Raw genomic sequence first — 13,017 nt, 5'->3', positions numbered from 1 at the left:
CTGGTGTTCTCACCTCATTTTCTGTTTATGGGAAAGTCACCACGCAATAACCCAGAGTACGAGATTGGAGTGTGTGTGTGGGGGGAAATATATACATATATATATACACACACACACGAACAAGATATAATTAGACGAAAGCTGTTCCTTACAATATGGAATTTATTGTATAGAAACTTGAGTAGCTACAGCTGATGCTAATTAACTCTCCAGCCTGAGAACGTGTACAGTGGTAGTGATGGCGAAGACAGGAGAAATATGAAATATGACACAGAAGATTTTACTTTAGCTTGCACCTGCTAAGCATGAGGAGCCAAATCTTCAGCTGATGTCAACCAATAGAAATATCTGCCTTCAGAGGAGTGACACTGGTTTACATCAGCCGAGAATCTGGCCGGGGACGTTACTGACTTGGCATTATGGACATAGCAGCTGGTGCCGACTTGTTAAGAACAAAGGACCACATGCCAAAAAGCCCATTAAAAGGAGCTCCTTTGATGTTTCACTTCATCTGGTATAAATTTAAAATGGAGGAGGCTGTCAATTTTCCTTAGTCTAGACATTTTGTGTCATTGGGCCTGTGTCACACTGCGATGTGACCTTCATCTACTGCATGAAACGCTGAGAAATTGAGGACTCAGTCCTTACAGATACTGAAAATTTGGTGAGGAATCAATAGTCCTCAGTTATGAGTGACTCTAGAAGATGCTGCCAGCCTTTGAGACAGACCCCAACCTGTGTGATGGGCAATAGGAGTTGCCCCTCCTTATCTTGGAGGGTTTTTTATTCATTTTAAAAAGGAAGGGGATGCCTCCTCTTCTCTGTAGGACCCTTTTATGTTTATGGAGTACCAAGGTCTTTGAGTTTTTCTCCTTGTTTCAAATGCCTGCTGCCAGCTTCCCCATCCTCTGGTGTGACAAAGGAAGGGGTGATGCCCTCGGGTGTAAGAGGAGAAGCAAGGGATCAGTGTGGAGAGATATTCTTCCCTACTCCACTTATTTAGAAAAACAACGGGACTCAGAAGAGCGATGTGGACTTTTGCCCTGTCACATGGATGCATAGCTACCCTTGCAGGTCATAGCATCAGACGTAAGCAAGAGGGAGAGATGATGCTCAAGGCTGTGTAAGCCAAAGCTGCCCCCAGGCTGGTTTTTCAGTGACGGCACTGGTGACTCCGTGGCCCTGTGATGTCACGGTGACCTTGGCTGTGAATAGAGCACTCACAGTTTCCCATAGAGCTAATTGTTCTTTAGTAATTTCTCTGCGGTTTTAGGCAACAAGCAGCCACGGATGGGTGGGGATTGGTTTTTGTTTGGTTTTGTGGGGGCTTTTGTTGTGTTTTTTTCACTTATTTAAGGGCATGACCATAAAGTAATTTGACTGGAGCTGAAGGAGCTCCCCACCTTCAGGAAGCATGCATTTCACAGATCAAAGGCTTAGTTTTATACTATGGGGCATAGCAATGAACTTGTTGGGTAGAAAGGCCATTGTTTCCCTTGAAGACAGAAGGATGTCTGCCCTGTTAACGATGTTAAGCACAGCATTTCTATGAGCGAAACTGATAAATTAGAATTATTTTTCCCAAAGATGATCATAGTGTCTGATGAAGATCCAAATTAAAGTTCAGCTTTCCTTGTTTTGGCACGTGAAAGTTAAGGGTTTGATTTCTTCCACTGTTTTCCATCTTGCTCAGGGTGGACATTTCTATCTTGAGCTGTCAGAGTTAGTGAAAATGTGAGACAATTTGAAGTGAAAGACTCTGGAGGGGGCAAGTCACTCGTTAGCACTCAGGGCAAGCACTGGAGGGCTGAATAGTGGAATCATTAAAATAATGATTAAGAGAAAGAGATGGGCTATGTGGCTTCAGTGACTGCATTATGCCACTGGAGTAAAGGGCCTCATTTTCCCCTTATTCACACTTGGTTTAAACTGGGAGCAACTCTTCTGCAGTCTGTGAAATGAGTACTTGGCTCAGTCTGGCTGCGGTAAATGATCAGAAAGAGCTGAACAACTAGGTGTCTTTGACATGATGAGAATACCAAGTGGTTGATACATTTCTTACCCTGCAAATCACCATTTAAATGTTCTGAATCATCCAGAATATTATTTTTTTTTTAAAGTCGCACTGCATCAGATTACTCCCTCAGTCACTACAATAGCTCCTGATAGGTTCTAGCATGACATCCTTGAAATGCAAACATGGATGTCTAACGCTGAGATTTTTGTTACGTGGATGTTACAGTCTCGTAAGTACAGCAGCAAATTTCAAACTATTTTCAATAACCATTTCCATGGTTCTTAACAATATGAAGAGAGACCCTCTCAGACTCAGGACCAGTTGCCCGGGAATGTTGGGTTTGTTAAAGACACAGCTTTGGTATAGCATGGCCCAAAAGGCAGGACAAGCAAAACAATGATGATTCGAGGCATGAGTCTAAAAACTAAGACTGATTATCTTCAATGAGAAAATAATTACCGGGTGCTTGACCAACCTCCAAATTACAAAAGGTTTAATGAAAAGAGAATATTTTTCCTTTTATCCTGTCCCAGCACATAGGAAGCAAAGGGGAAAAATGTTAGCAAAATACACAAACGGTATTGTCGACCAGCTGGGTATTGGGAACTCACTGGTGCAAGCAGTCGAATCCAGTCATGTGGGTGGATTATTTCCTGACCACTAAAATATTCTGCAGCAATAATACACTCCCATGAATCGGAGTGTAAGATGATCTCCTGCAGGTGCCAGGCAGGAACGTTTCCTTTTTTTGCTGGTGCAGTCATTGCAAATTACACTCTTGTTCCACCAAACTCCTCCGTGTGCAGTCAGAGTCGGCGCGTCACATCCTGTCCTGAGTGGCATGTGGCTACCCATTGGCTCCCTGAAAGAAGTGGCGTTCCCTTATTTAATACCAAGAGGGAAGATTGATTAATTATTTGTAAAATGTTTTGAGAAAATAAATTGGCAGTCACCACAGAGAGACTTATTGTGAGGTGCCGTTGATTAGCTGCATTATGGGATTGTTTGCTCTGAAGCCAAGTGTTGGACTACACTCTAATTTTGCCAAAAGCCTTCTGTAAACAAGCTGTTTCTTGACATCAAGAGGCTCTTCCTACTTTGGACTGATTATAGGTTTGAAGCCTAATAGCTCTTAGGTACACTTGATAAGCTTTCTCTTTTAAATGATTATGACTTTCTACAGTCAAATAGTAGCTTTTGCAAAAAGAAAGCATCTTCCTTCTGAGAAATGTGTCTGCCGTTGCCAACGTCATTTAAAAAAAAAAAAAAGAAAAAACAAAGAAACCCAAAAGAACTAGCTAGAAAAAACCCCAACCTTTTTATGTTAGAGATAATTTTGTAATCTAGACTTTTAGCTCGAGGTGTTATTGATATAGCAGAGATAATTAAGCCTTATCCACACCAGGCAGGGCTGTTTGAGGAAGCACTGGTATTGGTACAATGACATATTCATCGGGAGTAACAATCTGGCTGATTCTCTTGGTTCCAGCTTACAAAGTTGCCTCGACTTTGGGTCTAGACAATTGCGGGAATGGAGCTGAGGACGTGGCCCAGCCCTGTTCCTCAGGATCCAGCCCCAGGTTTTTACTGAAAGGTAAATCCAAGACCTCGTTAAGCATTACATTTTGGTTAGGGAGCGTGGGCAGAGCTACTGTCAGGTAGCTGTCGGGTTTTTTTGCAATTCAGATAGTTTCCGTGGACGCTAATGCTGAACAGCAACTGACACTTGGCCTTTTGCAAACGAGTCATTTGACAAACATCAAGAGCCGGTTAGGGACACAGTTCTCACTGCTGGCCAGCAGAAATTGTACTAAAACCATCTGAATTTTGTGGCGCTCCTTGCCGACTGACTAAGAGTGATATCTTTTCCTCGGCAGTGATCTGAACAATAAATTATCCATCCTATCTCCCATCCCTTGACGAACACTGAAATAACTAATAATATTGTCATTGCTCTCAATGTTTCCATTTTTCTGTGTTACCAGGCTGTTGAGACGATGCGATCTGTTTACTTACATCTAAGATCGTATGGCTTAGCTGTGGCAATACCTGATTCATGGTAGGAATTGAGTCATCAGTCTTTGTCATCATGGGATGCTGCAGTCTTGCTTTGGATCACGGATCGTTGCTTGTCTGCTTGAGGCACGTGTGGGCTCTGTACAACCTACGCCTACGTGTGCCTGGGTCTAAATCTTGAAGAAGGTAGAAGTTTCTTACATTTAAGGAACGTTAATTGCTGCTCCTCTCTGCTTGGGGTACCAGCAGTGTCAGCTCCCATCAAGGAGGTCTGGGAGAGCTCAGCAGCCCAGGGCACGGGACTTTTATTAAATTAAAAAAAAAAAAACAAAAAACAAAAAACCCAGCAGGTGGTCTGTAATGTAAAGCCTACCTACAGTGGCGATGTCTGATCTCGTTAACGACACGCAGTGAATCAACGTTGTGTGTCTCCTTCCCCGGGCGCCTCTTGTCAGGCTTGCTTGGTGGTCGCGGAGGATTTGTAGCGCTGCGTCTGTTAAAAGGAGCTTTGGCCAATTTCAAAGAAGCACTTTGTCATGAACGGTCAAAAACCCCACACTGAAAAGCAAGGAAGAGTGCCACATGAAAGTATGAAAAGCTGCATTATCCTGTTGTAAAGTGAAAAGGGGAAAAAAAAAAAAAAAAAAAAGGAGTAACAATGGAAAAGTGGATGTTTGCCTGAATTGTCCGCGTTTGAAGGAAAGGCAAGTTTAACCTGCTGTAATGCAGGGTCACTTCCTGTTAGCAAAACCCCCTGAAGGGAGAGGGAGGAAAATGTAAAAAGATACTTTACAGTAAAACAATATACTCATTTTACTCGGAGATCAAGGATTCTTGAAAAAAAAAAAAAAAAAAAAACCAAAAAAAAGAGCTTTTGAAAACCTACCCCTGGTTTTACGGAATATCTCCTACAATATCATATGGTTTTCACTAAGTTGTTATTTAAAAATTGAACTGCTGTCTTTTTCTTACTTGCATAGGGCGAAAAGGACTTTTCTCCGAATGTAATTATGATTTTGCTCCTTAACTTTTTCTCCTACAAGCGGCTGAACTTTTACAACCAGGATCTATATTCACTGAATTTTATTAGCGGAGTCATTCTGCTTTCTGTTTCTTCGAGTTTTGTTCTCCTGTATCTCCCGAAGCATTACACTTGCATGTCTTTGTTCATTAGTTTTAAAGTCTTTCTTCAGCTGGGATAATAGAAAAAACATATATTGCTAGTCATCCAGTTGCAATTCTACCTATTCTCAGAAGGGTATATATATTTCAAGTTTGCTGTGTGGGGATTTAGATATACAATTCCAGATAGTCTTAATGAGAGTAACAGTCCTAATTCCCCACACGGTATATTAAAAATGGATCCAGAATGTACAGAGTGAAACTCTGTGATCTTACCTTTAAGTACCTTTGCCTCTTTCTTTTTTTTTTTTTTTCCCCCCTCTAAATTTCATTTGCATCTGCTTTCGTTAGTTAAGGTAATTGACAGCTGCTTTGAGGGTGAGGGAGTTGATCTTTGGAGCCCATGTCTGGTTTGCTTTGCTGTGTTTTCCTGGGAATTGACTGCGCCTGGGTGTACCTTTTGAATTGAAAGGTTAATTCAAGAGGGAGTTAGAGGAAAGAATTCAGCAAATCGGCTACGTTATTATTCTGATTGCCTTCGATGTTAGACAAGAACAAGGCCCACCTTTTCTTATTGCCTTAATTAACTACCAAAAAAGAATATCCCCACCATACTGTGAATCTAATAAGGATTAAGATTTAGTTATAATATTAGTTCAAGATCCTAAGGCAGGCACTTTTCATGCAGACAGGATGCAGTGTTTTTATACCTGAATTTCATAAGGAATCGTGCTTTTCTAATTGTCATAAAATGCGAAGAAGGAGCCATCACCTTTTTCTAATTTTAGACCTTTCTTTTCTTTCTCTCCTAAGCCACGTCTTTGTAGGGAATTCCCCTTTGTGTTATGGGCAGAATGCCGCTGGGGGCATTTCTCTGAGCAGCGAAGGGCTGCAGTGCGAAAGGGAAGGCTGTCTCCGTTTGCACTATATGTAAGAAAATTCCTGGGGCTTAATTCTCGGTTCTTGAAGGTTACTGTACTTACACGTGGAAGCCAATATCCACGAATAGCCAGTTTGGTAGTTAGGAGTAAATGGAGTGTGAATACTCCAGGCAGCTCTTCTTTCTTTTCTTCAGATCTATATTCTAAGATGTTGGAGAGGAGAGATGTGACTTACAGACAACTCCTTCCCTCACTCTGATCTCCGCTGTTTTATTCGGCTACCTAGCACTTTTCACCACCCTGACAATCCGTGCTGTAGTTTTGGGTACCAATGCCCAGCCGCAGCAAATCGCCTCTCCCGGGCACACGGCAGCGGTTTAAGCGCCCTGGCGATCTCAGTGAAGAAGCTGTTTGGCTTCACAACACACACATTTATTGCACAGACCTTTTCTTGATATGAAGGCAAATTATCTCCTACTGAGATGCTGCCTTGGATGAGCAGGAACTCTTTTCTCCTTTCCACTGTCTTTTCTTCTCCTCTCTGCTTTCTGCGGGCCAGTAAACTACTTTAATTTAAAAGATGATTTAAAGAGATAATCTGTTTTCCATTCAAGTTCTTTCTGTGGCTTAGCTGCCCTCTTTTTTTTCCCCCCCCTCTATCCTTCTAGTATCTTGGCTGCCTTTGTGAAGAGACTTCCTTCTCTGCCGCTCTGCAGTTACTTAATGCTACCTGCTGCTTTCTTCATCTTCTCCTACCGTGCTGCCTATTTCTACCTCCTCCCACGAACATTCTTTGATGCCCATGACCCCATTAATCTGTCCCAGTGTTTTTTTTTTCCCTTTATATGTCATAAAACATTTGTAGAAACACAGTGTGTAACTGCAGGTATGGGATCGGTCGGGGAATGAAGGAACGGATCGCTGTGTACGCATGAGCTCCAACTGGGATGGAACTGAGTCTATCCAGTTTGTTGAGAGCATTTGCATCCAAACTATTTTCCTCTGAGACGAGAGCTAAGTTTTGACAAAAGATAAGGCAAATATTTGCAATGTGTGAAAAGCAAGGAGAGAAATAAGTTATACCAGAGAGAAGAGGGAGAGCTTGGATGCCAGCCTAGAATTTGGGAGCTCTGTGTGCACTTCCTTGCTTTGACCAGATTTTCTGTATGGCTGTGAAATTGCTTAGGAAGGGGTTTATCTCAGGGAATTTAATTAGAAAAAAGTTATTTTTTCTGTCTATGCTGATCTTCAGGGATTCCTCATGAGAGCATCTCCTGAGAAGCTGAGTCCTTCTGCCTGTACGGGCAGTTATAGAAAGGAACTTAAGACGTTAAAAGCTTTCTCATCTGCACCCGATGCTGTACCTTAATGCCTCTGATTTCCTCAGAAATACAGGTTGATCAAAAAAGAAACGTGAGCCATTCAGAACACCACAAAGTGAAGGAGACCACCATTTTGTGGCAAAGAGTATTTCTCTCATCTATTGTGAGGGGATTAAGGATTGGGAAAATGAACTGAAAACTTCCTGCACCACACTGCAGGACCTAATTTTACTTAATGACTGTGAGATAGGGAAGTGTCTGACATGATGTGGCATGTCACTCTTCCTCGGGGATTGGATCAAAGGAGAAAATCACTTCTAATTTCCCCTCGGTCCTCAACCAAGACATTGGAACCAAGTGTTTAGAGAGGGTTTGGAGTGCTGAGAATGAGTCAGCAGAGAAAAGAATTATGTGGCTGCTTTTTAAAAAGTGCTTGTACTGAAACACCAGTTGTTTATTAGATATCATGTGTCCACAACATAGAACAGGACAAGCCCTGCCTGGTTTGTTTGGGCTTATGGTTAGTCTGAAACCAGTTGGGTTTTGTTTCCCTTATGCCTCCCAAATCTCTTGTTTGCCTTCTTTCAGAGTTTTTGAATAGCAATTGGGCATTTCCATCTACATTTAGGCCTTGAATCAGCCTGTGACTAGGACTGCCAATAGACAATTTGTGCGCATGATTACAAAAGAAAGAGCAGAGTCATGCTGCGTGCGTGGCCGTGTGGGTCCTGCACACCAGGGACCACTGCCGAGGGGTTTATAGGGACGTAAAAGAGTTCCCATCTGCTCCTTCTTTCTCGGCCCCCTTGCTGATCCTGATGCCCTTTTCGTGTGGTCCCTAATTCTTTGGATTTCATTTCCTGATTTTTTCTTCTGTTCTCTTGTCTCCCGTCAAAACTCTGCCTTAAATGCACCTTGGGAAGTGGCCACTCCTGTGCGCTGATGTGCCCACGCTCTCAGTGCTTTAGGGTTTTGCTGGCAGCCGTGGTGCGCAGCGGGAATCCTCTTTCAAGGCCTGTATAACACAGCGCTTTCCCAACTAGCTCTGTCGCTTTGGTCATGGCAGGGTCCTGCCGTTGTAGCTGCTGTGCTACATCCTTCTCATCAAAACAATTCCAGGGGAGAGCATGTCTTGTACAAATCAGAGTTTTTTTTGCTGCTGGTTCCTGCTGGGGCTTTGCACAGCGGCAGAACAGGGCACTAGAAATGCTGGGGATGGGGGACGCTTCCGAGGCAGCCGCCCCACTACGGAGAGGTTAAAACCCTGATCCCCAAACAGCTTTGACCTCAGTTCTCGTCACAGCCACCATTGGATCTGCAATTATAATTTCGATCAGGTTTAACCAATCTAGAATATTCCTCTCAAGTGAATAAGAGACAAGAGAAAGACACATAGCGTACCTTTTTGATAGAGGTATTTTGACTCCTTCCATGCTGCCCATCACAGTGTCTCTATATTATTTAGAATGGCAATTTATTTTTATGAAGAGTATCTTCTGTGATTATTTCTATCAGTAACATTTTGTTGCAGCACAGCCGCAATAAAATTTGTATCAGTTACAACTTTTAAAATATATGACCGAAAGCAGTTTCGCAGGAAATAAAAATGATTAGAACCAGAGGACTGAGAAGAGAAATGTTCCCATGTTATAGAATTTGGGGTTGTTGATTTTTTTTATATTTTTTTTTATTTTTCCTGTTTTTCATAGGAACACAAATGCTGTCGGGAAGCAAGAAGCAGCAATGCACCGCGGGCAGGAGCAGCGCGACGGCGTCTGGCTCCATTCCAGATACAGCTCACAGAAAGGCAATCGCTGCGGCTACTGACGGCCCATCGGAAAAGAGAGACCCCTCCGAGGGCACCTCCAAATCCAAAGAGATCCAAGCGCGGGGCGTCCTGAAGCCAAAAAACACTGTCTCCCGCAGTATGTGCAATATAAAAGCTTCGTCAAGAATCCTCTGGGAAGAAAACGTTCACAGGCAAAACCAGCTCCTAAAAAGTAAGGTACAAATCCTACTGTGGTTGTTAGCAATATGGTTTCAATAATAAGATGAGATCAGTCTCAAAGAAAAAAGTGAAATAATGGAAAGTCAGTCCATTTTTGTCCAGCTTTAAGTGCTGAGTATGAGTCATCTGGTGAGAGATCAATCAACTCATCTGACTCTATACACTGCTATGGTTAATAGAAAACAAGATTAAAATGAGAAAGATAGGCTTACTCTGTAAGTAGATTCAAAAAAATACTGAAAAAATACATTAAAATTGCAGAGTCAAGCATTCCCAGGCCAACCAAGAAACACCACAAGTGAGGTTAGTCTTACAACCTTGTTCTCATACCTTTCTTTTGCTTCTGTAATCTTTTCTTTTCGACCCAACAGCCTGAACTATGTGGTGCACAGGCATAGCATGAAATACCTCGTTTGGAGACATGATCACAAAGAAAAGAAAAGAAAAGGTTTAACAACTGATTATCAACAAGGTTTCAGCATGTAAAACATAATTTCTTCTAGCTGTCACCCGTTGGGATGTCTTACTTCCAGCGTTTATTGACATCGCTAAAACAGAGATGACACAAGCAGCTGTACTCATGCATAAGGTGTTTTCGCAGAAGACAACTGGGATATCCTATAGATTAATTTGGCTTTAGTATCAATAGTTTCGTGAGAAATTTACTGCAAGAACACCTTAAAAATGCTATAATGATCATATGGCCTTTTTTCTTACAGCGTTTTTTACCGATTTTTTGCAGGCGGGTAGGCAAAACTTTTTCCTTTCTGACTGTAAAGCTACTGAATAGAACACCCATTTAGATGAGAAAAGGCTACATTCTGCTTTCAGTGCCTGAAGGTAAATCACGCCATGTCACTAACTGGAAGTGACTTAGTTTTACAAAAGCGAAGCATCCGCTGAGATCTATCAAAGATAAAGTTAATCGACACCTCTGTAAACCTGGCTTATCGAGGAGTTTAATTTCATGTTCACAGGTTTCAAGGTTTTTTTTCCCCAAAATGTTAACAAGAACAGTCTTAGGGAGGAAACACAGTTCAGGCTTTTATAAGGCACATGTACCCAACACAGATCATTTTAATATTTTTTTAAGTACAATATAATATGTACAATATGTCATAAAGAGGAAAATATTTTAAGTTTATTGTAACCAAAAATTGAAATAAAACAGTAATGGGCTTTATTCCCAGATATTTAGTTCTAGAAATCAAATTATTTGGCAAGGAAGAAGTACTCCAGTGTGACTTTTCAAAATAGCTCATATGGAGCTCTTCTGAAGTTCCTTTGTTATTTTGGATTAATTCTGTCCTCTAAATGAGAATCTTGTCAACTCTGATTTCTGAGCATATAGCCTCTTTTGGTCCTAATTTGTGCAGGGAGTATGAGTGATAGAGCATTAAAGAATAATTATAAGTGTAGAAAATAATCTTTTTTTTCTCAATGTGAATCGACAGCTTTCATAATAATATGCTATAATGCACATTTTTTGTTTATTTTTTTTTCATGGAGTCTTTCCACTGGCTAATGAATATATAGAAATGATAGAAAGAAAAATCATACTATCAGCAAAGAAAAAAAAAGACGACTAGTGTTTATGAAAGTCTTGGTATGGTCAAAGAGAAATGATATGTGATTAAGGTCCATAACAACATCTTATTCCCGACAATATGTGCGACAAATTGAAATGAACTCAAGCTGCAAGCGGCAGCGGGATATCCTTTCCTTTCCATGATGCCACCGTGTTACAGATGCGTCTTGCTTTTGGGAAGCGAATACCAGCAAATGGAGCTAAGCATCCGAGCGGTTTAATTACGCTTCGATGTGATGTCTGGCTTAATGTGAAAGATACTCTGGGTGTCACAGGGCAGTGAGTAGCACCTATGATTAGATTTGATCTATTCTGCTTAATGAGGCCTATTAATAATACCTTGGCATTCTTATTTCAGAAATTGCCCTCTATGTCTAATGAGGTGGAGAACCCAATAAAAAATTAACCGTGCACTCTTAATGAACTTTTAAATCTCTCGAAGGTGATTATGAATTCTGTGGTTCAAGTGACAAAAGAAAGGAGCGCAAGGAGGAGGGCGAGCGGGAGGGAGCCAGCAGGGTAACACTATCCGCCGCTCACTCGCCAGATGTTGCTCGTGAGAAAAACAACGCGCTCACCCGGCCAGAAACCAGCTCCCAGACCGAGAAAACGCCACCAGCCCCATGGACGCTGCGGGTAAAATATCAATTTGTTGTTGTTGTTGTTGCTGTTAATATGGGGAGTGATTTTTTTTAGTTATTTTTTTTATTATTTTTTTTCCTTTTTTTTCTTTTTTGTTTCTTTTTTGTTTCTTTTTTCTTTCATGGATGGTCTTCGCTTCCTGGGAAGTAGCAGAGGGCAGAAGTTCGTTTCCTTGATTTTTCTCCTTTCCAGTGAAGTTTTGGTGGCTCGCATAAGCTGCCGAGACTTGCTTGGCTTGTCTGGTTATAAAAGCTCCCCATTCTAGGCTCCACCGGCCATTCCTGTAGAGGAACATGGTAGAAGTCTGGGGATTTACAAATTTCCCAAAGACATTTTTGATATTGTACCTTGGAACTGACAATTTCCAAAACGTGCATGACATCCAGTACCACAAGTGGCAGCTGTAGGTACGGAGAGGACCCCAGGTTGATACCAAGCCCCAGCAGCAGACGTGCTTCCCTGCCGTCTCCTCCGGAGCGTGTTGCAGATCAATCTCCACTTCTGCCTCCTGCCCCGAGACATTCCTAGATGCTGAAGCAGCCTTTGACTGGAAAGCATTTTATTTCTGGATCATCCATGAATAGATCTGCCTGACAACCTAAATAAACAGGAAAGTTTGTGACCTGTGGGTGACAAGCTGTTTCGGCGATGGGGTGAGACAAGGAAACAGGCAAAACATCAAGAACGTGGATTTGGATAACTTATAAAAATATGTAATTCAAAACCTTTCGAATCTGTTTTCTGAAAGTTGAGGGTTGTTTTTTTTTTCCAGAAATTCTTATTTTGTCTGATCTGGAAATGTCACACCAAAGCAGCTTTCTAAAAGTATAAGGAAGTGAAGACAGACAGGAAGGCAGTTTGCTAGGTTCCGTAAAGACAAGCAATCATTTTCATTGAGCATCTCTTACTGAACCCACTTAGATGCATATCGCATTTTTTTCTTCCTTTTAATTTTTTTTTTTAAAACCAAGCGGTTTTTCTGTTTCATTTAGGAAGCACTAGAAATCCATAAGCCTCAGTTCATCTCTCGTTCCCAAGAAAGGCTGAAGAGGCTTGAGCACATGGTCCAGCTGAGGAAAGCCCAGCAGAGCGATGCTCCTGCAGGCAACCAAGGAGCCCTCATTCGCAAGCTTTCCTCGACATCCACTTCAAGCAAAAAAAAGCAATACACCATTCCTCACCCTCTCAGTGGTAAGTTGAATTGTGACCCGCCACAGGTCTGTAGCTGTCTTTGAGATCTTGCCACGTGTATAGGATTTCCATATTGACTTTGTGAAAAAACGTGAGACCCGCTGCTCCAGCTTCGCCCCGCCAGCGCTCCAGCGTCTGCCCTGCTGCTCAAAACAGAAAGTCTCTGGAGCACGGAGATGGGATAGTGGGGATGAGGTGTTTTCCGTGCTCTGTGGCAGCGGAAGGAGACT

General features: G+C 42.0%; 1 protein-coding gene across 1 annotated transcript in view; it reads left to right on the top strand.

Moving 5' to 3' along the window:
- The window catches only part of C6H10orf90 (chromosome 6 C10orf90 homolog), a 70,118-nt gene that overhangs the window by 42,862 nt on the left and 14,239 nt on the right, over positions 1–13,017 (top strand). The window contains exons 4-6 of the mRNA XM_054206752.1: positions 9,068–9,358; positions 11,397–11,590; positions 12,589–12,787. Coding sequence (XP_054062727.1) covers positions 9,068–9,358; positions 11,397–11,590; positions 12,589–12,787 — 684 coding nt within the window. The remainder of the gene's footprint in view (positions 1–9,067; positions 9,359–11,396; positions 11,591–12,588; positions 12,788–13,017) is intronic.

The sequence above is a fragment of the Rissa tridactyla genome, chromosome 6 (assembly GCF_028500815.1).
Source record: "Rissa tridactyla isolate bRisTri1 chromosome 6, bRisTri1.patW.cur.20221130, whole genome shotgun sequence".
In the NCBI taxonomy this organism is placed as follows: Eukaryota; Metazoa; Chordata; class Aves; order Charadriiformes; family Laridae; genus Rissa; species Rissa tridactyla.
The sequence above is the reverse complement of the archived record's forward strand: the minus strand, read 5'-3'. Positions and strand labels throughout refer to the sequence as shown.